This window comes from Sminthopsis crassicaudata, chromosome 2 (genome assembly GCF_048593235.1).
Source record: "Sminthopsis crassicaudata isolate SCR6 chromosome 2, ASM4859323v1, whole genome shotgun sequence".
Classification (NCBI taxonomy): Eukaryota; Metazoa; Chordata; class Mammalia; order Dasyuromorphia; family Dasyuridae; genus Sminthopsis; species Sminthopsis crassicaudata.
Window position 1 is genome coordinate 618123948 of NC_133618.1, and position 26283 is coordinate 618150230.

The window sequence follows — 26283 nt, forward strand, 5'->3', positions numbered from 1 at the left end:
AGGAAACTGAGGTACATAGGCCAAATGAGATTTTCAAAGGGTTGTTAGGCTTAGATGGGAGTCGAATACAGGTCTTCCTAGCTCCCACGAACAGGACTCTACCCTCTTCCACTGCTTCTGTCCCATCCCTCTACTACACAGAAGAGGGAACAAATCACTCTTATCAATTTGAGATTCATGGCTAGTACATAGTAAGTATTAATATAAATATCTGAACTCAAGTCTGTTGGACTCCAAGTTCAGATCTCTCCCACTCACTCTACCACAATCTCTTAGGAAACTGGAATTTTTTTGTGTCTGGCCATCAGGCTAGGAACTAGATTTAGAGTTGGAACACAGCTTGTTAAGTGTTCAAGAGAGGATGAGAACTCAGATTTTGTTGACTCTGATCTCAGTACTCTATCCACTGAGTGACTGGGGCTTGACATCTGCTATGGAGATCCCTCTGCTTATATTCATTGATACAGAGGACAGCAAAGGGAACCTACACCCCCTGCATTTGCCAGGATTAGCATGATGAGAGAGGAAAAGTCCCTGGAAGATCTGGGTTTCCACAAGGATCCAGTTGAGAATTCCATTGGTGGCCAGGAAGAAGAATCTGAGTCTCTAGCCTAGTGCCATTATTCCATGCTTCATTGTTCTGTTGTCACCAAGCTCACTTTAACCATCTCATTCTTCTCCTTTTTTCTTGTTTTGATGGACACCCCCACCTTTGGTTTCCTTATAAAGCTTCCTATAGTGCTTTATGAAGCTGACCTAAGGATTGGTCTGGAGAGATAGCTACAACCCTCTCAAACACATGCATTGCTGCTATTATTCAGTCATGTCCAAATGCAAAAGATCCCATTTGGGGTTTTCTTGGCAAAGACACTGGAGTGATTTGTCATTTCCTTTTCCAGATGAGGAAACTGAGAGAAACAGGATTTAATGTTTTGCCCAGAGTCACACAGCTACATAAAATCTGAGACTGGTTTTGGACTCAGTTCTTCCTAATCCTATGTCTGGCGCTCTGTTTCTCAGCTCTGTATGGGTGCTGTGATGATGAATAATGCACAAATTAATTTAAAAGTGTTCATTTGAAAGTACCACTTTTTGTACTCACTCAACAGATACAAATAATAGTAACATTTGTTGAGTCCATAATATTTCTTGAAAGTAAAAATCTGTCCTCATACTTGAAAGGTTGAGAATGATTGACCCAGGCCATATTTTACAGAGGAGCAAATGGGGTACAGAGATGTGACATATTTTTATATTATACTTCCTTTTTTTTTTTAACTTTTGGTCTTTTACCCTTTACTTCTTCCTGCTGATGGATACCTGCAGAGATTCTTTTTATTTGTTACTTTTTATTTGCTGTGTGGGTTGGGAAGCCAGATTATCCAGGTTGTTAGAATTGTATAAAAATAAATAGGTTCTGAGAGAAGAATAGACAAGCTTTCTTGAGCCAAATTTCATTATAAAAAACTTTGTGATGTTAATTTTGACTGCTTAGAGTTGTTGTTGTTCTTGTTGCTTTTTATTTCCAGATTCTTTGTTTTAAAATGTGTCTAAAATCATGGTGAGAACATTGGCCTGTGCATTTAAACTGATTTTCCTTGGTCCACAAAGCCTCTGTCCTTTCATATAAAGGATTATCTTTAATCTGTACTGAACTACACAGCACTGACCCATTTCTGCCCTTACACCTGACCCTCTCCCAGGCCTCTGCTTGCCAAATGGCTCTGATTACTGAGCAGAGATTATTGAAATTGTAAGAGAGCTGGGCAGATTAGACTTCTCCCCTCCCTCTTTAGACTGCCATATGACTTGAGAATAGGTGGCTTCATATTCCTATTAAAAAAAAATTCTCTCAGATATAATGGTTTGCTCCTAAATAATTTCCATTTTAGTGCTTCCTCTTTTTGTCTAACAAAAAAAGTCTGCCCAAACTCGTCTCAACTCTCTAAAGCAAAGAGGGCCTTATAGGTAGAATTGGATATACTTTCATTTTAAGGCTACGCTGTACAAGGTTTATCTGGACAGTGTTTATATTTCTCTAGAGAGAGGGGACAGGTGGGGAGGCAGTACTAGCAAGGAGGCTACAGGACCTCAGGGGTTGTGGCCTGTAGGTGGTTATATTTTCTATCAGAAGGGTACTGGTGAATAGAGGTTGAAATCATGTCAGGGCCCTGGGATGAAATCCTATTTACTTATGGCTAACTATGGCCTTGGATAGGCTTGTACAATATGAATTGAAGATAAGATTCAGTCTGTCAGTTAATCCATAACTTCTTAAATTTTCTCCAATAGCAACTTTTTGCCTGAGAAATTTTTACCTGACCCCTGAAATATAGATATATAAAATAGGTATGTAACCAAACATTTACTGATAATAAATCATAATTTTGCAACCACTGCAATTTACTTATGTGACCCTATATGGGGTCACAACCCACAGTTTAAGAAGTTTTGATCCACAATTATTTATTAGTACATACTATGTGCTCAGCACTATGTTAAATGCAGCGGGGTGGGGATAGGCTGCAATATGGGGGGGAAAGTGACCTGCATTCAGATTGTTCATGGTCTATCTTAAAGAGACCTAGTTAATTCAAAAGAAGGAGTTAGTGAAAAAGGAACAATTAATAGAAAAGGCAACAGAGAATAGAAAGTGTTGGCACTTAGAGAAATTAAGTGGTGCAATGAAGATAGAAAAATGAATCTGAAGTCAAGAGACCTGAGGTCAAATCCAGACTCAGATATTTACTGGCTATGTGGTTCTGATCCTGAAGGCTAGGCAGAGTGGTCCAGACAATCTCTCTTAAGGTTCCTCTATCTTTCTGGGCTTCAGGGTCATTATCTGAGAAATGAAGGGGCTCCGGGGTCCCTGACAACTCTAACACTCTATGATATTATCATCAGCATAGATTGAAGTCAAAGAAAATTTTATGAGAAAGTGGTATTTAATCTGGACCTTCAAAAATGGGCTAGAATTTGGCGAAGGGAAAGAAGGACGGCTCAGGGAGTTTCATCATTATCTGTCTGGGGCCAGAGAAGAGAGTGGTCTGAGAGAGAATTTGCTCTAGAGTGTCAGAGGGAATAAAAGGGGGAATAAGCAGATGGCCACAATCCTGCCCTGTGTTAGCTGATCAGAACTTCGGCTGACAGCAGAATCCTGTGTTTGGACAATCCCTTATACTTACCCACCCTGAGTCATAAGTCTCTAGGGCTTCTTCCAGTTCTTTGCTAACCTGTTAATGGGGGCTGATGAGTTAGTATACTAATTCTCCCAAGTACATTTGCATTTTGTTAGAGCTTTGGGTGAATCCAAAGGAATGATATTAATAGTGGGAATTTCAGGCTCTTTGGTAAGTCAGTGAGATATAATTGAATTAGGGACAATATTGGGAATGGGAGGGGTTTCAGTGCATCTCAAATCACTTCATGTAAGTATTAATTTTCTATGGCTCTATAGGTTAGTCCTGCATGGCAGCAAGACTTAAAATCAGAAAGGGAATGGGATGCTATTTGAAGGAATGAGCAGTGGGGAGGTTGAAAGAGATTAAAGGAAAAAAACACTTGATGATTTCACACAGTGTGAATGAATGAATTGGTGATCTCTATGAGGGTAGCAGCCAAAAAGGTGTTCTCATAGTATATTTTTTTGTCTAAATTAAGCTCATGGACCAAAGGTATGGGATAGAGGGAAAAGTTAGAAGGAGTTCCACCTTTAACAAGAAAGGAGGGTATGGTTCTAAATGCATTAGAAGGATGTCTGGGCCAACTTGGGCAAATTATTCTTTCCCACGGGATTACTTTTGGATACAGGATGATTTGTTCCTCCAAGTTTGACTCTGAGAGAAAAGTTTTATAATGACTCAGAGGGATTAGGAATAGAGAAAAAGAAGTGAGGTTGGGGCTTTAGGGGAATATGGGAATTACCTGGAATAGATCTAACTTGGGTAAGGGAAATTCCTGAATAAACTGTCTTCTTGTCTAATTTCCTGTAACAAGCTAGAGGTACAACCTTCTGTATCTATACCTAGGCTGACACTATTCCCAATGACCCAAATTTTCTTGTTCTTCCTTTTCCTAGGCTATTTGACTCCCATCTGGTCTTCAAAGTCCAGGTAATGTCCCACCCATTCCAAATAGCCTTTCCTGAATACTCCAAACTCTCTTTTTTGATCTTTGACAGCCCACTCCCAGCCAACTCTCTAAGATTTTAAGTTAAAGATGAATTATTTGGGGCAAAATTATAGATTCAGGCTTAAAAGATGCACAGAATTCACTAGTTTGGGGTTGGATATATAGTAGCTATAAGGATAGGGACTAGAATGGTGATTTCACTAATAGAGGGAACTTATAGGTGAGAAAACTCCTTCCACCAATAAAGGTGGAACCTCCTCTGGACTTTGAGTTACCTAGACTATCAAGAAGTTAATGATTTGCCCAAGATTACTCAGACAGAAGCTATCAGAGGCAGGGCTTGAGACCAATTCAAGCCAAGAGCTTCAAAGATGGTTTTCTGGACACTATGCCACCCAGGCTCTACATACAAGGTCAGTCTAAAACACTTTGGTCTCTAGACTCCTATAATTATAGACTTTCACATCATGGCATCCTTTTGCCTTGAGACCCAGCAAAGCTGTAATTTTGTAAAGTTTGTGCAGCTGATCCATGTTAGAGATGGGAACAAAATCCAGCTATCTTGACTAATTCAGTGCTTTTGGGATTCCTTTATGAGGCATCTAGGGATAGAATGGGGAGAATACTGATCCCAGACTCAAATAATTGCCAGCTGTGTGACTCTTGGCAAGTCATTTTGTCTGTGTTTGTCCCAGGTTCCTTGCTTTACCTTCATCTGTCTCAGTTTCCTATAAAATAGGATAACAATCATATTTATGTCACAGAGTTGTGAGGATCAAATGAGATACTGTTTGTAAAGCAATTTAGCACATAGTAAGTGTTTAATAAATGTGTAATCTCTTCCTCCTTGAATGTGGAGTTCTATTCCTTGCCTTTGGGGATATACATTTCCCTCCTGTACATCTAAGGGCGGTCCTGGAATCTTTGTTAATATTGGAAATGAGAAGCATCTACCTGGGGAAATTAGAAATTGAGGCAAGGAAATGGACCAAACCCAATGCTCATCCCCAAAGTCCTACCTGTAGAAAATAGGTGACGCTTCCTCCAGATCCTGTATCCTTGTCCACAGCTTGAACTTTAAAGATGCTGCTCCCTGCAGGTGTGTCCTATGGGAAGGGTCACACAATCACACTGGGGTCTTAGTACCAGAACCTGTACTACTCTTATGCCCTGAGAAAACAGAAGAAACTCCTTCTCATCTTCTCCCCTCCACTAGATTCAAAGAAGAGAGCACTAAAGTGGGAGTGAAAGGTTAAGAAACCTGAAGTGAGAGAATTCTGACAGACAAGGAGACCTGATGTGTATCAATGACTATGTTACAGAGGAAAGTGAAAAGGACAAGAGAAATGATGTAAGGAAATGAGTGAGGGATTGGGAATAAGAATGAAAGAATGAGAGAGAGGTGGAAAGAAGCTATCAAGAGAGAAGAGTGAGGGAATCTTTCCACCTTCATACTTTGCTTGCTCCAATGTCATTCCCCAACCCATTCAAACCCCCAAACCCCTTCCTGTTCAGAGCCAACGTCCAGGTAGGGCATCTATGTTCTTTTACTCAACTGCTTGATTCTCTTTGGGTGAAATATTACTCACTTCAGGAACAAGGATGATGTAGGGTGTATTGATGAACTGTGGGGCTTCATCATTGGCATCAGTCACCAGAATCAGGACTTTCTCTAACACCTGGGGACAGCAGAGAGAACATGGAGTGAGATCCACACGTTGACAGCTGACATAATAGAAATAACCACTAAAAGATGGTTTGGGCTTTACATGTAAATAGCTATGTACAAAGATGCCATAAACAAAATAAATTGGAAGTAACTAACAGAGGGAAGGCACTAGAACTAATGGAGAATAGAAAGGCTTCCTGTTGAAGGTCAGATTTTAACTGGGAACTGACTTACAAAGGTAAAAAATTCATAAAAAACTAAAAACAATTAAATAATTTTCTAGTCTACATATTTAACATCATATGATTGACCATACAGGGTAGGAGATGAATTCATTCCTTGAATCAGGTGTGGGTGACTAAAGAAATTATTCTCTATAAAGAATCACCTTTCAGAGTAGTCACATTAATAGTACAGATGGTTTTCATATGATCTTAGTTAGGTTATATTTCAGTAATCAGGGGGTTGTTCACATTAAAATACTGACCAGAAAGTATTTCTGGAGGCCAGGAATTGATCCTGATATTGAAAAGATTGTAAGATCGTAACCCATACCAAATTACTTGGTGCCATCGACATCTATCTTTTTTTTATAGTAAGTGACCAGTATTTTAAAATTTTAATTTAATTTTTTAAAATTAAAATTTGAAAATTTTGATTTTATAGACCTTTTCCAGGGGGAGAACTTCTTGACTATGGCAATTTTCTCAGAATGGATCCCAAATGCTCTTAATGCCAATTGAAGTGTTTGTTGCCACAACTGATTTGCCATCCTGTGAGTTATATGGGCAGCCCAAAGATAGTCATACATGCTTGTTTCTGATAGCTTGGCCCTTCAGATTTCCAGTACTCACTTTATTCAGGCCATCAGAGATGCTGATAATGGCTTCAATTTCATCTTCTCTCTGCAAAAAAAGGAAAAAAATAAAAGAAAGAAGACCAAAAAAAAAATAAATAAGAAAAAGCAAGAAAAGGGGTTATCTAGAGGCTGAGATATCACAATCATTATTAAGTCATTGATTCCTGAATCCAAGACCTCCACCTGACATTTGATATGTGATGAAAGTATTTTAAATGTGTGAGCCTTAAACAAGTCAAGCTAGAAGGGTAGAGTGATAAGTCCAGCTTAGGGAAACCCAGGCTCCTCTCCTAAATGTGCTGTCTTGAATAAGTGGTCACCTTTTTGGATACCTTCAGAGACATTTTGAAAGGATCAATAAATTGCTGTAGATAAAACTAATGATAACTTGGTATAGAGGAGAGAGAACTGGCCTCAAAGCCAGGAATACTTCTCTGGGTTCTGTCTCTGGCCCAAATGGGCTATGCAATCCTGAGAAAGGTACGTGATCCCTCAGTACTCTAGACCAGGGCTTCTCAGATTTTTCCCACATGTGATCCCATTTTGTCCAATAAATTTTTATTCAAACCTGAGTATATAGATATATAAAATAGGTATCCAAAGTAAACATTTACTGATGTTAAATTATAATTTTGCAAACCCCACATTCGGTTATACAATCCCAATTGGGGTCAAAATCTATGGTTTAAGAAGCTTTGTTATAGGCAACTAGTGTTGACTTCCATTGATAGAGGAAATTTTCAATACAATAAAACCAATCCCTAGTCTATGGATTAAAACATTTGGCTACATTAAAAGGTATTAAAGATGCTTGCTTACATTCTTTCTTTTTTTGCCCTCTTTTTCTCTCCCTGTTTCTGTAAGCCAATGGTACAGAAATTTAGATCTGTGATCAACAACTTAATTTGATTGTATTGGGGTGTTGCTGGATTTGTGACATCCAAAGAAGTCTTTATAACACTAGCTGCTCTTTGGGATCTCTCCTCTCCTTTGTCTAATCTGAAAAAATCTCTGTAAAGAGTAAGACTTTTCGCCCTCCCTAATATTATAACTGTTGTACACTGAGTTCACTCTTTGCCATGGAAACCATGTGGAGTATGTCTTAGAGGCTTAGAATATTCATAGAGGGTCGTTAAATGATTTATCATAGTATAATAGAATTCGAGATAGAAGGGATTTTAGAGGTCATAGATTTTAATTCTCATTTTGCAGATCACGACATTGAAGCAGACAGAGGTTAAGTGATTTTCTTAGTGTTACACATTTATTAAGTAATTATAAAAGGAGTTTGAACCTATGGATTCTTGATTCCAAGTCTAGTGCCCTATCTACTGTACCAAATTGCCTCTCATGTACCATGATATTATCATATATTAGAGGGAGAGTTTGACCTAGGTCCTCTGACTTTAAAAAGTTCTCTTTCCACTCCTAGTACATTTGGGATTTTATTTGTAAGTATTGTTTTTATTAGGCAGAGACCAATATTTTTCAGTTCTGACCTTTTAAAAAACTTGTGGATTAGGAGCCTTTCTGAAAGGATCCGTTCATCTCACTTATGCAATAAATCTGTTTCTGAAAAAATTAAGTTTAAATTTTTATAGCAAATCTAATTTAAAATATTCTAAAGAATTTCTTGTTTAAAGGGAGACTTAAAAAACTTCTGCAAAGTAAAAAGCTCTTTTTAAAAAAACTATAGAGACACAACCCTTCATCCTTATTAGTACCCCACCCCTTAATTCGTAGGTGGGGAAAAGTCTCACCCTTTACAGACACTTTTTCAGATTGGACAGAGAGTAAGAGATATCCCAATTTGTAGATGGTTTCATTGTAAAGATTTATCTGGATGTCACAGATGACCCAGATGACTCAGCAACACTGTCAGAAAGTCCCCGATACAATCAGACTAAGTTATACATCACAGACCTAAATTTCTATAGCAATGATTTCTAAAAACATAGGATGGGAGGAAAGAGAGAAAGCAAAAGGGAAAGAATGCAATCAAGCATCCTCATTGAACCCTGCTCCTGCATATTTTTTAATTCACTGTTTTGGCAAATTACAGCTTTTATATAATGGTTTGCTTAAGGTGGACTCATTTGCAAAGGCTTTAATACTCTTTCAAGCTCATGTTACAACTGGGAAACAAATTCTGCATGTGTTCTTAATATAGATGGATGTCATGATCTTCACCATACCTCTCTGTCCAACTCCTCAATCAATGTGATATTTCCAAAGTTTGGATCGATGGAAAAGAAATTTCTTGAACTGGACTCAAAACTAATGCCATAGGTGACAAAATCTCCTTCTGGGTCAGTTCCATTCAATGTATACACATGAGAGCCTAAAAAGTTGGAAAGGAGAATAGGCCTGTAATTCAGTCTCATATTCTTTGCTTCACTGTGTTTATAGTCATTTAGTAATGATAATGATAACTATGATGATGATTATAACAGCAATTATTATTATTATTATGAGAGTGGCAAGGTGACATAATAAATAGAGATTCAAACATGGAGTTGGGAAGATCTGCATTCAGATCCTTATTCTGACTCATATTGCTCGTGGAATGTTGGTTAAGTCAAACAATTTCTCAGGGCCCCTAGGAAATCCTATGCAGTATGGATGCCACTCTACATTGAAAGAAGAATTTCTTCTCTGAGAGTTCCCTGCACCAAAGAAATCATGGATCTCATTAAAATTATTTTGAAGTAATATTAACAATTCATTATAACATGAATGATTTTAAAATAATATTTAAGGACTTACAAACTTAGAGCTTTAATAAGGTAGATAGAAAGTTTTTGTCTATATTAAATTAATCATTTGTGAAGTGAATCAAGATTAGTTGAAAACATAGATACACAAACATATTATATCTATATCTATATATCTATATATACACATATACACACATTTCTATTTGGTTTAGAATAATTATTTAATTGATAGAATGGATTCCTATTGAAGAAAATCTTTCTACCAATACAAACCATCATATACTTTACAACTTTTAGTCTTGGGGATTTTCCTGTGGTCATTGAGGGAAAAAAGATCACTATTTCAGAGTCATGTAGTAGTATGTGTCAGAATCCAGATTTGAATCCTAAGTCTTCCTGAGGCCAAAACTTTATCCATTAAGACTGATTGATACACAGAAAGTCCTTAATAAATTATTGTTGCCTGAACTTGACTTGAAAAGCAGCTAATCTCGATGTTGGGAAGGATCTTGGAGATCCCTATTTCCTGCCATGTATGTGCAAGCTATTCCCTAGGAGCTAGGTAAGCCCATCATCTTGGGCACCCTGAAATGCAAAGGTTTATAAGAGGGGCTGAATGTTGAAAAAAAAAGATACAGCATAAACTCATCTAGTGAATTTCAATAAGGTCCAAACTACTAAGTTTGAACTGCAAATATTTCATATTAATATTCCTCTTGCTCTGGTTTTTAAATGAGTTGGTAATGATACTACACTGGTTTCTTTATTCTCTTTCCTGAGAAGGAAGTTTTGCTTGGGCTGCATACCCTTTCCACTAAATACTTGCAGCAATGGAACCTGACCCTGGGTGGCCAGAATATGGGAAACTGCCCAGGAGCTAAGTTACTTCTCATACTTTCCTTGGTTGCCACAAAAAGATTGAGGCAGATCAATGAGTTCCTTTTCTCACAGTGGTTTTACTCCTGGGTAATCATTTGAGACTCTTTCAAACTGGAAATTCAGAGGGGAAAAGCAGAACTCAAAAAGAGAAAAACAAGAAACAAGGAGGTTACCCCCAATCACAACACTAGTTGGAGGAATATTGGGTGGCTGCCTCTGGGATGTGGTTCAAAGATTTGCTCAAAAACAATCTGAGGACACCCCATGGAAGAAAAAAAGGACAAGATGAGTCCCTTCCTTCAAGGAATTGACAATCTAATATGGAATTAACTACTGTGTCAAGTGAAAATCTGAAAGATTAAGAAGTAAATAATATCAGGTAGTTTGGAGGAAGAAGGAATAACTTCCAGGTTAGAGTATCATGGAAGGGACTCATGAAGGAGGTAGCATTTGAGCTAGATCTTGGAAGATGAATGGGACTTTGATGGGTAGATATATGAAGGGGCATTTCAGGCAGGAGAAATACTGACGGCAGGAATGGAGAGGGGAAAATGCTAAATATTCTGGAGATAGCAGAAAGAACCTTCTGAATTTTTAAAGTTTACTCTCTTATCCCTCACCCTAAGTATCTGCTTGAAGTACATTCCAAAAGGACTTGTGGAATGAACCCTAGGCACTGAGCCAGAAAATGTTGGTTCAAATCCTGACTATCCTAATATACTAGACTTTTAGACAAGGATGAACTGATCTTTTTGGGAAACAAGTGAATCTAGCTCCTTGACCTAACTCTAAGTTCATGAGCTTATTTTATCTCTGAGTCTCAGTTTCTCCTTTGCAAACTAGGGATAATAATGCTTTTACTATGTAGCTCATAGGGATTATAGTAAGGAAACTTTGTAAATTGCTATCTAAATATAAACAATTTCATTCTGCATTAGAGATCAATTTTCAATTGCAAATATCCCAAGGAGAGGAGCTCAGTAACATTCATATTATGGTATAAATGACTAATATCAGGTGTTCTGCAAGCAAGATTTCCTAGATGAGATGGGGAGGGAACACAAAGGGAGGATTAGAAGGCAAAGGGTGAACTGGGGTGCAGGAAGGGGAGAGAGTCCAGAAGAAACTTCTACTTTACAATGTTCCTGAGTTCCTGCCTGGCTCAACTTTTCTAAAAAAACAATTTTCCCTATAAAAGGAAAAGAGATGAAGAAATTGCTCATGAAGAGAGAGCAGGCTCAGGCTTGCCTTTCACTCATAGAACCAGAAATGGTGTCAATTAAAAAGTGAAGTTCTGAACAACGGGCCAGGAGTGCATCATGATTTGTGGTAATCAGCCTCTTTGTGCACCAGATTCACAGAATGTTAGTGTGAAAGCTCAGTACACTCATTTTGTAGAGGAGGAAACTGAGGCTCCAACATTGCTCCTTTAGTAAATGACTGAGCTGGAGCTGTTGTCAGGGCAGCTGACTCTAGCTTCTCTTTCCACTATGCCTTCTTGTCTTGACCATTTTTGTGGAGTCAAACTAGTCAAACCAGTCAGCTAACCCAGAAAAACCAATGTCCCTGTAGTGTGTGTATAAACACACAAACATACATGTATATGTACACACACATATATATACATACAACATACATATATAAAACACTCATTTTATTAATATTATATATATGAACATACATACATATACACACATACATATGTTTATGTATAATTTGTAACAGGGCTGAAACATATTGCTATTTTCCCAAGAGGATGGACTCACTATCTCCAAACATGTAGCTTCCACCTATATGGCAGGAGACAGGGAAGGAGATGAACTAATGACCAGTGAGGTCCTTCTCAGCATCAGGATTAGATGCCTCGCGCCAAATTAAGTAAAAAATAATTTACTAAGGACATTCTATGCGCCAGTCAGGTCTAGCAAATAGTGATCTAGCCCAGAAATCAAGAAGACCAAAGTTCAAATCTGACCTCTAAAATTTGCTGGTTACATGACTCTGAGCAAGTCATTTTTCTCTCAGCTTCCACAGGAAAATTCCCAAGACAATAAGTTGCAAAGTAGAAGATAATCTGAATTGGCAGGATTTTCTTCAATAGGAATTCCTTCTACCAATTAAATAATGAGTCTCAATCACATAGAAATAGTTTCTATAACATATACATGTATATATTTTGAATAATCTTGATTCATTTTTTTGCTTGTTTTATTGACAATCTTGATTCATTTCACAAAAATATCACTTAATACAGGTAAGATGTTGCTATCTACATTATTAAAGTACTTAAATTGTAAGCCTTTAAGTATTAATTTTAAATAATTCATATTATTATTAATTGTTAATTTTTTTTAATAGAACCTATGACTTCATTGGTACAGGGAACTCTCAGAGAAGAAATTCCCTCTTCCAGTACAGAAAAACATTGTTCAGTAACATAGTGTCTTCTAGGGCCCTGAGACATTGCATGATGTGCGGAGACAGGCAACTGTTTGCATAGCAGTATAAATCCAAGTCAGTTCTTGAACTCAGGTCTTCCTCTAGTCCTTCCACTGCAATCCCTTTCTAACAGTAGTATAGTTAAAATCTTAGAATGCCCAATTAACACTTCTATTCCCTTGGCTCCACTTTTTTTCCTTTTCTATCTTTAAGGGACATTAGCAGATGTTGTTTATCTCATCTTTAAACAGTGAAAGGGTAATTGTACAATCAGCCTTGAATGTAAATCATTTTATAGCTGATCAAAGTGAGAGATTGAAGAACTTGCCCAGAGAGATCCCTATTTTGACTCCTAACCTTGGTTTCTCCCATAAACCATGGGTGTTCTGGGGCCAATTTGTCAGGGACCAAGAAATCCAATTGTTAAATTTTCAGTGTGAATATTTGTACCTTGGAAATTGGCAAATACTACAAATCAGAGCTTGACAAGATTTTGCTGATTACCTCGAGTTAAGAAAGTGATATAGAAAATGATATTAATGCAGATTAAACTGAAAGGTATTTTTTGGCATACTTCATCCCCACGCATTTATCAGCACAACCCTGCCATGAACCCATTCTCTTAGAGAACCTTCGGTCCTGGGAACAGAACTCTGTTTTTTTTTTTTTTTTTCCTCCATCAAACCAAACAGGAGCTCTTCTTTACCACAGATTTATGAGGATAGCTTGAGCATTTATCTCCCTTAGTGCATATATCAACAACAAACACCTTCCTAACATTTTCCAATATGGAAAGGTCAATTAGAGCTCTTCATTTAGTAATTAAAAGAAACAAATATTTCCATGTCTTCTCTCATTGCTAAGAAGAAATAGGAACATGCCTTCCTCAAAGTCCCAGGGGTTTTGAAGCCATAGCATTGCTCTTGCCATTGAATTCATTCCAGTCTAGGAGAAGAGCCAATATCCTTAGAAGTCGACTTTTCACTGCTCAGATATGCTCACTTCTTAGGAAGACATAAGCCAGCTTGACAGGGTGGAAGCCCATATGTCAGTATCCGAGATTTGGAGCTGAAAGGAACCTTAAAACTCATATACCAACTCTTTTATTTCATAAATGGGGAAACTGTGGCCCAGGGTCACACAGCTAGTTAATGTCTGAAGCAGAATTTGAACTCAAGTTTTCCTGACTCCAGGTCTAGTGTTCTATTTACAACTGTTCGATCATATCATCTAACTGCTTAAAAAATGTCATTGATTCTATTGTATATAGAAAAAAATCCAGACTGACCTTTAAGGCTTTACACCATTTGCTTTCATCCTACTGGCCCAGACTTATCTTATTCCATTTCCCTTCTCACTCTCAATGTTCCCGTGTAAATGGACCATTGCCTATTCTCATTTCAGCTGACATTTTCCTGCCTAATCTCCCTTTTACAGATGATTTTCTTGGCTTGGAATACACTCCTTTCTCATTTTTACTTGTTGGAATCCACTTTTTTCTTCAAGTCTCCATTCAAGAGTAATATCCTCCATGAACCATTTCTTAAACCTTTCCTCACCCTCACCACCCCACCTGGAAGTATAGTCCAAATCTGTCTTTCCACCTCAGGAGCAGGCTTATGAGGAAATGCTGAAATAATTCTCCTGTGTCAAAGGCAGGCATTTCTCAGACTTGTCATTAGCAGTGGTTCTGCCATGTATAATCCTATCTATTTGTTATTTGCTACCTGAAATCACTTGGTGATCATCATTATTAGTCAGCTCTGCAAATACGCAAGTGAGAATCTTATACATCTACACCAATGGGAAAACAACGATTTGGTTAATTTTTAAATCATTTCCATTTATTTTGGGAATAAGTTTATAACTTTCTTATAGGGAAAGGGACAAAAATTAAACCTGCCATTCCATTGGTCTAAGGAATTCCCTAGAGAGGAAGCTCCCTTTCATAATTCAGATCGAAAGCTTCTTTACAATTATCGAGTTAAGAGTTGCCTGAAGAAGTGGAAGGTGAAGTGTTGTGTTCAGTACGCCATTTACTGGCAGCCGATGTGTCAGAGCCAAAACTTGAACTCAGTCTCCCTGGCTGAAAAGCTGGCTCCATGTGACACCATGCTTCTCTGTACTAATTATGCTATAATACTTACATTTAAAGAGAACTTTCAATAGATCAACTCTAAACTTATAGGTATCTGAGGAGTTTCTTCTTATGAAAGAAAGGGTGAACTTAGGTTGATCTTATATGTAATTAGGAAAGGCAAGTCATCTGTGTGATGTGATTTAATGGACCAGGGAAAGACCTCTATTTGAAATTATTTCTCCTATCTGGGAGATGGACTATTTAAAAACCCACCATTATATATTTTTTCCTTTGCATTGAATTCAATCCCATTCACCAACATTGACTGAATACCCTCATGTTCAAATGAGGATCCATATTTTATTGGAAGAGAGAATACAACAGAATATAAACAAATAAATCACATATTCTTTCATTGTGTCTCAAATACACTTTCCCTGCTCTTTTGCATTCCCAAGTCCTATCCATTCTTCAAGGTTCAGATTGAGTCCTACTTTTGATGGCAGCATCAAGCATTCTCTGCTTCTTTTGGCTCACAGTGATTACTCCCTGCTTTCGAACTCTATAGTACTTAAAATATAGAACCATATATTTGGTGTTTAGCATAGATAACTACCTTGTAGTAACAGTGTTATTTATATTTTTCATCAACTTTCCATATATTTTAGTCCAGTCTCCCCAACCAAATTGCAAGCTCCTTGTAGACAAGCACTTTGTCTTATTTAATTGTGTCACAATGGAAAAACCACCGGAGGTGGGAAAATTAGATTGGAGTCCTAACTCTGCTATTTAATAGATGTGTGATCTTGAGCAAGTAATTTTACTTCCTTGACCCTCACTTTCCTCTTTCATAAAAAGGGATAAAATACTGGTGCCATCTACCTCTTTGGGCTGTAGGATTCAATTTCCTCATTTTACAGATGAAAACAAAACTCAGATACAAGACTGGCCTGACATCAGCCCAGACAGTAACATAGCTAGGATTTGAGTTCAGGTGATCTCAGCTCCAAATCTAGCATTGTTCCTAACACTGCAAGGAGGGTTTGTAAACCTTAGCAATATAAAAATGTTCATTATCTTTGCTATTGCCTCCTTCCATACCCTCAGAGTCTCCTCCCTTCACAGTGGCCTAACAGGCTTAGACACAACAGCTATTCAATAAATATTTGTTGATTTCAGTTTTCAATTAATCAATCAGGAAACATTTATTGCCTGTCTACTTTGTGCCAGTCATCTAACCTGGCACTGGGAATTTGAAGAAAGCTGAAATAGTCCATACCCTCAGGGGACTTCCATTCTAAGGGGGGAAGGAGAGGATGACAATATAGTAAATACTGAATAGACACTGATCTGGAAAAGGTGTTCTGTGCATGAGAGGGAGGGGGTGGGGACAGCAGATTGAAACAGTTGGTCACCTGCCCCCACATTGAAAATGGGAAGAGTAAGATATCAGGAAAGCAAATCTCCTGTAATAGTTTATCAGAGACTGTCAATGAGCAAAGAGAGGTTTGCTTTAAGGTCACAAAATGACTGCTTCTTTGAAAAACTATCAAAGGAATATTTGACATTAGAATACATTCAGGGAACCAGGATTGGAAAAAATCACTATCTCAATGATTTGTGTCATGAGAGTGATGGTGATAATGGATCCCGGTTACTCTTTTCTCCTTTTCACCAACACGAAGAGCCCAATTCCTATTATTTCTGCACCCTCCAACAACTTATGATGGAGGGGAAAATGTTAAATAGCAAACTTCTTTTTTTCATAGATGGGTGATTAGTCCCTTCCCTATTAAATACTCTGCCTTGTAATTCTTACCATCCTTCAGTAATATCACATTTCTCTAAGGACTTTAAGAATTACAAAGCATTTTCCTCAAAACAATCATGTAAGGTAGGTATTGCAATGTTAATATCCCCATTTAACAGATTAACTGACTTGTTTATGGGTCCTCACTTAACTAGTAAGTGACTGAGGCAGGATTTAATCTCAGGTCATCTGACTCCCAGAAACTGTACACTTTCTACTGGGCCACTTTGCTTTTCTTTGTTTAGCTAAAGTGACACTTCCCCTGCCAATACCTTTTTGATCTTTTCAGTTATTAATGCTCTCAAAACACTTTACTTTTTATTTATCTGTCTACTTCACAACCCCCATGTGGAATTTCAGCTCCTTGAGGGCAGGATCAGGGATTTTTTTTGTTTTTTGTTTTGCCTATATATCAACAGCACCTAGCATAGTACCTGGTACATAGTAGGCATTTTGTAAACATTTGTTGAATTGAATTCCATTAACTATCCATCTTCCTCTGGAGACTCTTCACAGTTCTATAGAGCTTCATGGTATTGAAGATATTCTGAAATTACTAAAATGGGAGACAGCTAAATAAGACCACTGGCTTTTATACTATATGTCTTTATGTCTTCCCTAAATACATGTGTGCTTTCTGGCATATGTGACCTAGAGTTGGTGAGAGTGAATATTGAGGAAGAAGATAACAAAATACAGATAAAAACAGGTCTTTTCTAAACACACCTCCTCTTCAGGTTAATTAAGAGCCACTAGCCCTTTTAGATCATGATAGTATAAAGGAGAAAACCATAAATGATCATCATTGCAGTGCAACTATCGTGTCATCATACTGACCCACAGGGGTGTCCTCCGAAAGGCTGAAAAGGGCCATATTTCCATTTGTGCTGCTGGCTCCATTGTCGAAGAAATACGGAGCAAAATTCGCCTGGGCTGGAAAACAACAAAACACAAAGGAGTTCTTTGCACCTCATTCCTCAATGGAATTGTTTTTCTCCAACCCAGCTCTGTGTTCTGACCAATTCCTGGGGGAATCCTTTTAGTTCATAATATACTCAGTGACACTAATGAACTTGTAACTCTCTCAGAAAGGGATCTGTAACACCACATCACTAGAGGAATACCTTTCCCCTGCATCAGACCAGACAACACAAATACTGGAGTTTCACCATTGAATATTAAAGCAGAAAGGAATCTTAAAGATCCTCTAGTCTGGGAGTTCTTAACCTCATTTATATGTCATAGACTCTTTTGAGGCAAATTTGGGAAAATTTCTGGACTCCTCAAAAAATATTTTTAAATGAATAAAATAAATATCCAGTTTGTAAAAGAAACTAAATTATATTCAAATATATTCATCAAAATGTAAAAAAAAATCCCTAATTTATAGACCCTAGATTAAGGCCCCCTGTTCTAAGGCGACATCCTTATGAGACAGATGAAACAATGATGGCAAAAGTCATACAACAACCTAAAAGCATGTACTGGTATTAGAACCCAGGTATCCTGATGCCAGGCTATCTCCCCTCTCTCTACTAGCCCACATTGTCACTGAAACAGACTTCAAAATGCCCAAAGTTTCCAGCTAAGCTATTATGATCAGTTCTCACCAATAACACAGACACAGACACTCTAAGTTATGAACATCCACAGAAACACAGGCACAGCAATGCACTGAATACATGTGGCAGAAAAGCCAAGGAAAAGAGTCTGTTATTGGTAACCATTTGGAAGTTACATCTACCAAAAAAACAAAGAACCAGAAAAAAAATGACCACTTACTTGCTGCCAGATATCATTAAAAAATTCAAAATAAAACAAAGCAAAAGACAGTCATTAGTCATCAAGTTAAACACAGTAAATGATCCATTTGAAATTAAATAAAAACTCAAATCTGCTTTTTGTGAAAATAAAGCAAAGGTGCCTTTACTCTTGCTCACACCACCAAATTTCCTGATGCCCCAAAGAACCCAACGAAGATGGATTCCTCCTTCTCCCTTCTTCCTGATAGCCTCAGAAATAGATGGTACTCACCCAAGCAAACCTGCACCAGTGCCAGGACCAAGGAGGCAGGGAACTGCTGGCCATGTTTCATTGCTCTGGAGTCTAGGCTCCTTATCAGGGGCTGGGCAAGGATGGGCCTCTGGAGGGGATAGAAGCGTGTCCTTCAGTGCCCTACCATGGCCAATTGTAAGAGAGGAAAGGAGGGGGGAAGGCAGCAGAGGGCGAGAGGAACAGATGTTAAGATGTTAAGAGGATGACACGTCTTATTTTCTGAGGAATTTAAAGAAGCTCCTTCCCACAACCTAATTAAAACCAATTAATGTGCAAGGAGCCCAGGGACTCGTTTCTGAGTGGAGAGAGCTTGGGAAGAATCCACCCCACTCTCCCGAGGTTAGGTGTGTTTGGGAGGCTCAGCTTGTCTAATGAATCTGCCAGCCTTCACACCTACTGAGTTGAGCTCAAGAGTCAGAAAAGCAAGGGAACAAAAAGAAGATATATTCTCTCTAAATGTTGCTTTGAAAAATCTCATCCCCTTCTTTAGATTACATTGTAATTTGCATGTGGCTAGAGTTTCCTATATAGTTCTGCTGGGAAGAATTTGTTGATGAGTTTGAGGAATAAGAAACCAAAGTATTGGAGCTACTAGTTTGGAGAGTAGCCACTTGAAATGAGAAAACCACCAATGATTGATTGTATGGACTTTTAAGGTTTCTGAGTAGAGCTCTCCTGGGTGCTGAAGGCCTTGATTCAACTCAACAAGTTAAGCTGAAATATAGTATCAGCAAAGGAACACAGCAGGGAGTCTGGAGAGCAAGAAGAATTTTAGATAAGAATTATCTTGAGTTCCTCTTCCCCCAAAGGTTCTGTAATCACATAGAAGTAAACCTAATGACACTGATGATCAAGCTTGGCTTTGTATTGTCATTCAGCTGTGTTAGTCTTGCCTAACTTTTTGCAGCCTCCTTTGTATCTTGGCAAAGATAGTGAATTGATTTGCCATTTCCTTCTCCAGATTATTTTACAAGTCAGGAAACTGAGGCAAACAGAGGTAATGAATTGCTCAGGGTGACACAGCTAGTAAGTATCTGAGGCCAGATTCGAACTTAGGAAGGCCTGACTTCAGTCCTTATACTCTATTCCACTTATTATTCCACTGTACCACTTAGTTGGCTTTTATGGCATCTAGCTACCCCCCAAAAATTGGCTGGTGGGGAAAACAAAGAAAGACTTGTCTTGGATTCAGATAGAGGACCAACCTAATCATGCAATTTTATTTATTGCCTCCTTCCAGTCATCCAAATAATTGCCAAAATTATCTTCCTATAATGCAATTCTGATCATGGCACTATCCTTACTAAATAATCTTTGCTGGCACCTTAGTTCCTCTAGAATAAAATACAAATTCTTCATCTTGACAATTAACACCCTTTATAATTTGGTTTAAACCAGCAGTTCAAGGTTCCTTGCACATTAATCTCTTTCATGTCCAGATTCCCAAGTACCTTTCTTTCTTCATGCTCTCATTCTACCTCAGATCAGATGTAAGCTAACTTATTTTGGAATCAATGGCTAAAAGTGAGATAAAAATACACACAGATATATAGATAATAGATGGATATTAGATAATAGGTGAGTATTAGATGGATGCATAGATGGATAGAAGATAGACAGATGATAGGTAAATAGGGTAGGTATGTAGAGGTAAAGCATTTATGAAATACTTACTGTGTGCCAAGCCCTGAACTAAATATAAGAAAACTAGATTGTCTCTTTCTCTCCAGGGGCTTATATTCTAAGATAAGAAGAACATCAAAATGGGCAGGCAAGGGAAAAGGGAGTGGAGTGTACCCAAGACTGCTGGTGAAAAGGTGGATCAGTCCAAAAAGTAAGCTGGAAAAAATTGAGCTCCCTTTTGAGATGTCAAACAAGGTCAGGTATTCAGCAGTCAAGAAGTGGGTCCCTAGGAAGAAGCATTTTGGCATGAGCAAAACTACTGGTGAGGAGTTGGAGAATTCCAGAGAGTGGGGTGAGCTTGGAGGGAGGCAGATTTCAGCTCAGACTAAGAAACTATCAGAGCCATCTAAAAATGGTAAAGAACTGTTGGAACTTTATTGAAAGTTTATAGTATCATAAGGTTTAGAGCTGAAAGGATCCAGAGTTTATGTAGTCTAGTCTCATCATTTTGTAGATGAAGCCATGAATCTCAGAATCATGAAGTGACTTATTCAGGGTCACAAGAAGAGTAAGCCCCTAGTTTTACTCTACACTCTCTACTGTACCATGAATGGTTAAGTAGAGGAAGATAACCAAGTATGCTGAAAAACAGTTTGGTTGAGAAATTGTACTGGAATACCCTTGCTGACTCTTTCATTATCTGTCACAAAGAACTTTTTTTTGCCTTAAAAAGAGACAGCTGGGAATACAGGAGCTAAAAAGACCCTTTTAACTTATAGTCTTTGAGATGGTGTGGTCCAAAAAAGCCCAGTGTATGAAATGCTGGATTTCACCTAACTCATCTGGCCTTAGCTTGGATGGAATACACGGTAACAGATTCAGGGCCACCAAAATTCCTTAGGGCTACCTTGGCCTTATTTTAACTTCAAGGCAGATTTTAAAAACTATTTTCTTATGTAAAGTGTGATTCTTTTTGAACACCTGTATTTAAAGAGAATTTAAGTAGACCACTCAACTGCGGAAGAGAAAAGAGACAAGTTGATGTAAACATCTAAAAAGATGGAAAGGTGGAAGGAATAGGCAGTTCCATTAAAAGGTATGAAATGTTTATTGGTATGAAGATGTATCTGTTATCTCAGTTCAACTAGTTATTAGAAAGTCAAAGGAATCCTAGAAATAGAAACTTGTCTGGGGAGGCAGGGGATGGAGTCCTAAAATGGAGGCAGATAGTAGCAGAAAGTTTTGGATTGTAGAGAAATTTAGTTTGGGAAGATCCATGTTGTGAGGAGCATGGAAAGATCAGACAAAGGAAAGAGAAAAAGATGTCTTAGTCCCCTTTGATTCTTAGACTTCTTGAGAGAGTTAGGCCTGGAGTCAAGAAGATCTGAATTCATATCTGGCCTCAGACACTTACTAAGCTGTGTGACCCTATGCAGATCACTTAATCTTATTTGCTTCAGTTTGCTCATCTGTAAAATTTACTGGAGAAGGAAATGACTAAATACTCCAGTATCTTTGCCAAGAAAACGTTATATGGTATCAATGAAGAGTAAGACATGACTGAACAACAACAAAACAGTGCTAGAGACAATAAATGGAAAGGTTAAAATGTCACCTAAAGAACTGAGCCAGGAATTGCATTTGACATCCAATTGCTTTTGGAAAACTAACCATGACAAAGAAAACAGATAAAAAGTAAGGTGAACTCTCAGACTGTCTAAGGTGAAAGGAAAAGATAATAATGAATGTTGGAGGGGATGTGGGAAAATTGGGACACAAATACATTGTTGGTGAAATTGTGAAATGATCCAATCATTCTGGAGAGCAGTATGGAACTATACCCAAAGGACTATAAAACTGTGTATAACATTTGATCCAGCAGTATCTCTACTGGTTCTGTATCCTAAACAGATCATAAAAAAGGGAAAAGGGCCCATATATGCAAAAATTTTTGTAGCAGCCCTTTTTATAATGGCAAGGAATTGGAATCTGAATGGATGTCTATCTGTTGGAGAATGGCTGAATAAGTTATGGTATATAAATGTTATGGAATATTAATGTTCTATTAAAAATGATCAACAGGATGATTTCAGAAAGGCCTGGCAAGACTTATATGAACCAATACTAAGTGAAATGAGTAGAGCCAAAAGAACATTGTACATAGCAACAATAAGACTATGTGATGATCAACTGTGAAAGATTTGGCTCTTTTCAATAATGAGTGATTCAAGACAATTCCTATAGGCTTGTGATGTTTAGAGTCATCTGCATCCAAAAGGAGGACTAGGGGACTGAATGTGAAGCACAACATATTATTCTCATTTTTTTTTTGTATTCTTTCTCATTTTTTCCTTTTTAGTCTGACTTTTCTTGTGCAGCATGATAATTGTGGAAATACATATAGAAGAATTGAACACATTTAACATACATTGGATTACTTGCCTATAAGGGAAGGAGTGGGGGGAATGGAGGGAAAAATTGGAACACAAGGTTTTGCAAGGGTGAATGTTGAAAATTATCTATGCATATGCTTTGAAAATAAAAAGCTTAAAAAACCCAGTTGAATAGTTTCCCTATCCCCAAGAAAGTAAGGTGAAAAATTCCTTAAATCAGTCATTAGCACCTCCAGGAAGCTGGATGATGGCAACAGAATAGCCCAGAGGAGGAATCTTTAGAGACCAGGTTGGGGTAAATCCAATATAGGTGTTTATACAATTATCTTGCTGCATAAGAAGAATCAGATCAAAAAGGAAAAAAATGAGAACAAAAATAAAATTCAAACAAATAACAACAAAAGAAGTGAAAATACTATTTTGTGATCCACACTCAGTTCCCACAGTCCTTTCTCTGGGTGTAGATGGTTCTCATCATCATAAAATTATTGGAACTGGGATGAATCATCTTATTGTTGAGAAGAACCACATTCATCAGAATTGATCATCATATAATTTTGCCATTGCCATGTAAAATGAAATCTTGGTTCTGCTCATCATTTTACTTAGCATCAATTCATGTAAATTCATCTCTCCAGCCCTTTCTAAAATTATCCCACTGATTGTTTTTATAGAACAATAATATTCTATAACATTCGTATACCATAACATTTAGCCATTGTCCAACTAATGGGCATCCATTCAGTTTCTAGTCTCTTGCCACTACAAAAAGGGCTGCCACAAACATTTTTGCACATGTGGGTCCTTCTCCCTTCTTTAAGATCTCTTTGGGATATAAGCTCAGTAGAAACCCTGCTGGATCAAAGGATATGCACAGTTTGATAACCTTTTGAACACAGTTGCGAATTGCTTTCCAGAATGGATGGATCCATTCACAATTCCACCAACAATGTATTAGTGTCCCAATTTTCTCATATCCCCTCCAACATACATCATTTTCTTTTCTTATCATCTGAGCCAATCTGAGAGGTGTGTAGTAGTACCTCAGAATTGGCTTAATTTGAATTTCTCTGATCAATAGTGATTTAGAACAATTTTTCATATGGCTAGAAATGGTTCCAATTTCTTCATCTGAAAATTGTCTGTTCATATCCTTTGACCATTTATTAATTGTAGAATGGCTTGAATTCTTATAAATTTGAGTCAATTCTCTATATATTTTAGAAATAAGGGCTTTATCAGAACCTTCAAATGTAAAAATGTTTTCCCAGTTTATCGCTTCCTTTCTAATCTTGTCTGCATTAGTTTTGCTGGTACAAAAACTTTTTAACTTAATATAATCAAAATTATCTATTTGGTGTTCACTTATGAGTTCCAGTTCTTCTTTGGTCACAAATTTCTTCCTTCTCCACAGATCTAAGAGGTAAACTATCCTTTGTTCTTCTGATTTGCTTGTAATATCACTCTTTATGTCCAAATCTTGAACCATTTAGACCTTATTATCTATATGGTGTTAAGTGTGGGTCAATGCCTAGTTTCTGCTATACAAATTTCCAATTTTTCCAGTAGTTTTTGTCAAATAGTGAGTTTTTAGTCCCAAAATTGGGGTCCTTGGGTTTGTCAAACACTAGATTGCTAAAGTCATTGACTATTTTGTTGCGTGAACCTAACCTATTACACTGATCAACTACTCTATTTCTTAGCCAGTAGCAAATGGTTTGAGGACCACTGCTTTATAATATAGTTTTAGGTCTGGCACAGCTAGGTCACCTTTATTGACATTTTTTCATTAATTCCTTTGAAATTCTTGACCTTTTGTTCTTCCAGATGAACTTTGTTATTATTTTTTCTAGATTTGTAAAATAATTTCTCGGGAGTCTGATTGGTATGGCACTAGGGATGTTGTTAAGATCAAATGAGGTACCATATAGAATAATTTTGTGAATTGTAAAGTGTTAGACAATGGTGGCTATTTTTTATTGTTATTAAAGATTTTTATTTTTAAAACATATGCAAAGATAGTTTCCAACATGCATTCTTGCAAAACCTTGTGTTCCAAATTTTTCCCTCCTTTCCTCCCACCTCCTTCCCTTCGACATCAAATGATCCAATATATATTAACATGGATTTATACATATTTCCACAATTGTCATGCTGCACAAGAAAAATCAGATCAAAAAGGAAAAAAAAAAGAGAAAGAAAACCAAATGACAGTGGGAGCTAAAACACCTACCTCTTAACCAAACAAACAGAATCTATTTCAATTAGAAATCCTAAAATGATATCTTAGCATTCAGACCAGAAAAGAGTAAGTTCGATGATTTTGACGAATTAGATTAGGAAGCAATGACAGCAAATCAAGGAAAATAAAATCTTAGATCCGGATTTTAGCCTGGGATTATAACTTGGAAGGGGAAAAATGACATCCTTATTTGAATATAATTGATTTCTTTTGTAATCCAATATATTTTTATTTTATGTATTAAAATATATATTCTGAAAAAAAGAAGTCATGTTCTAGTTCCTAGTATGTTTATTTAGAAGGCCAATGTTAGCTGCCAAGAGTCTTTTGCTGCTATTCTATTTTAAGAATAATTTTTTCTTGAAAAGTTCATGTTTGAACCTGAATGTTTTTTAATGGCTTTCAATCTCTGACTGTCCTAGTAATAACTCAAAATATGAAACCCCACATTGATGCATATCTTTGGCTCTTGAACAATTCCCAGTAGTTTACACAATTCAGTTTAATTCAGCATTCATTAAGTGCTTTTATTTTTTTTTTTAAATAAATGTTTTGAATAAGCATGTCTATTCTATGTCAAATTAATGTCTCAGAAAGAGAGAAAGTGAGGGAAGGAGAGAAAACAATTGGAACCCAAAAAGAATGTTTTAATTTATCTTTACGTGTAACTTTGGAAAAATAAAATAATATTTTAAAAATAATATAAAATACTCATTTTTTCAATTATTAAATATTTATTTTCTCCTCCCTTTCATTTTTTACTCATTAAAAAGGAAAAAGAAATACATAACCTTTGTAGAATATAAATATAGTCAAGCTCCAAAAACACGGTTTTTATTCTGCATATTATCCCATCGTTTCTCTAAAAAGAGGTAGGCAGCCTTCTTCATCAATCCTTTGGAATCATGCATTATATTAATTAGAATTTTTATGTTTTTCAGTATTAAAAAAATCAATGTTATAACATATTTATTTTCCTAATTCTATTCACTTCACTCTTTGTCAGATCACATATACTTTCTTGAAACAATCTTTTCTTCATTTTTTTATACCTCATTAAGTATTCCATGACATTTGTACAGCCAAAATTTGCCAATTGATAGGTGTTCACCTGGTTTTTTGGTCTTTGTCATTGTAAAAAGAATTGCTCTAAATATTTTTGGATATTTATTTTGGACCTTTTCCTCTTTCTTTCATATCTTTGGGACACAGGCCAAAAAGTAGTATTATTATTGCGTCAATGGGTACATGTTATTTAGTGACTTTTGGGGACATAATTACAAATTGCTTTCTACAATAACTAGGCTAATTTATAGTCCCATCATCAGGGCTTCAATATGTCTTTGCTTTTATTTTAAACCCTATAAAGGAGACAGGTATGTTGCA

General features: G+C 37.0%; 1 protein-coding gene across 1 annotated transcript in view; it reads right to left on the reverse strand.

The window, feature by feature from the left end:
* Window positions 1–18931, reverse strand: part of CDHR1 (cadherin related family member 1) — a 47077-nt gene extending 28146 nt beyond the window's left edge. The window contains 6 exon segments of the mRNA XM_074296231.1: window positions 5151–5237; window positions 5721–5810; window positions 6655–6705; window positions 8855–9000; window positions 17422–17517; window positions 18619–18931. Coding sequence (XP_074152332.1) covers window positions 5151–5237; window positions 5721–5810; window positions 6655–6705; window positions 8855–9000; window positions 17422–17517; window positions 18619–18679 — 531 coding nt within the window. The 5' untranslated portion in view covers window positions 18680–18931.
* Window positions 18932–26283: the final 7352 nt, after the last annotated feature.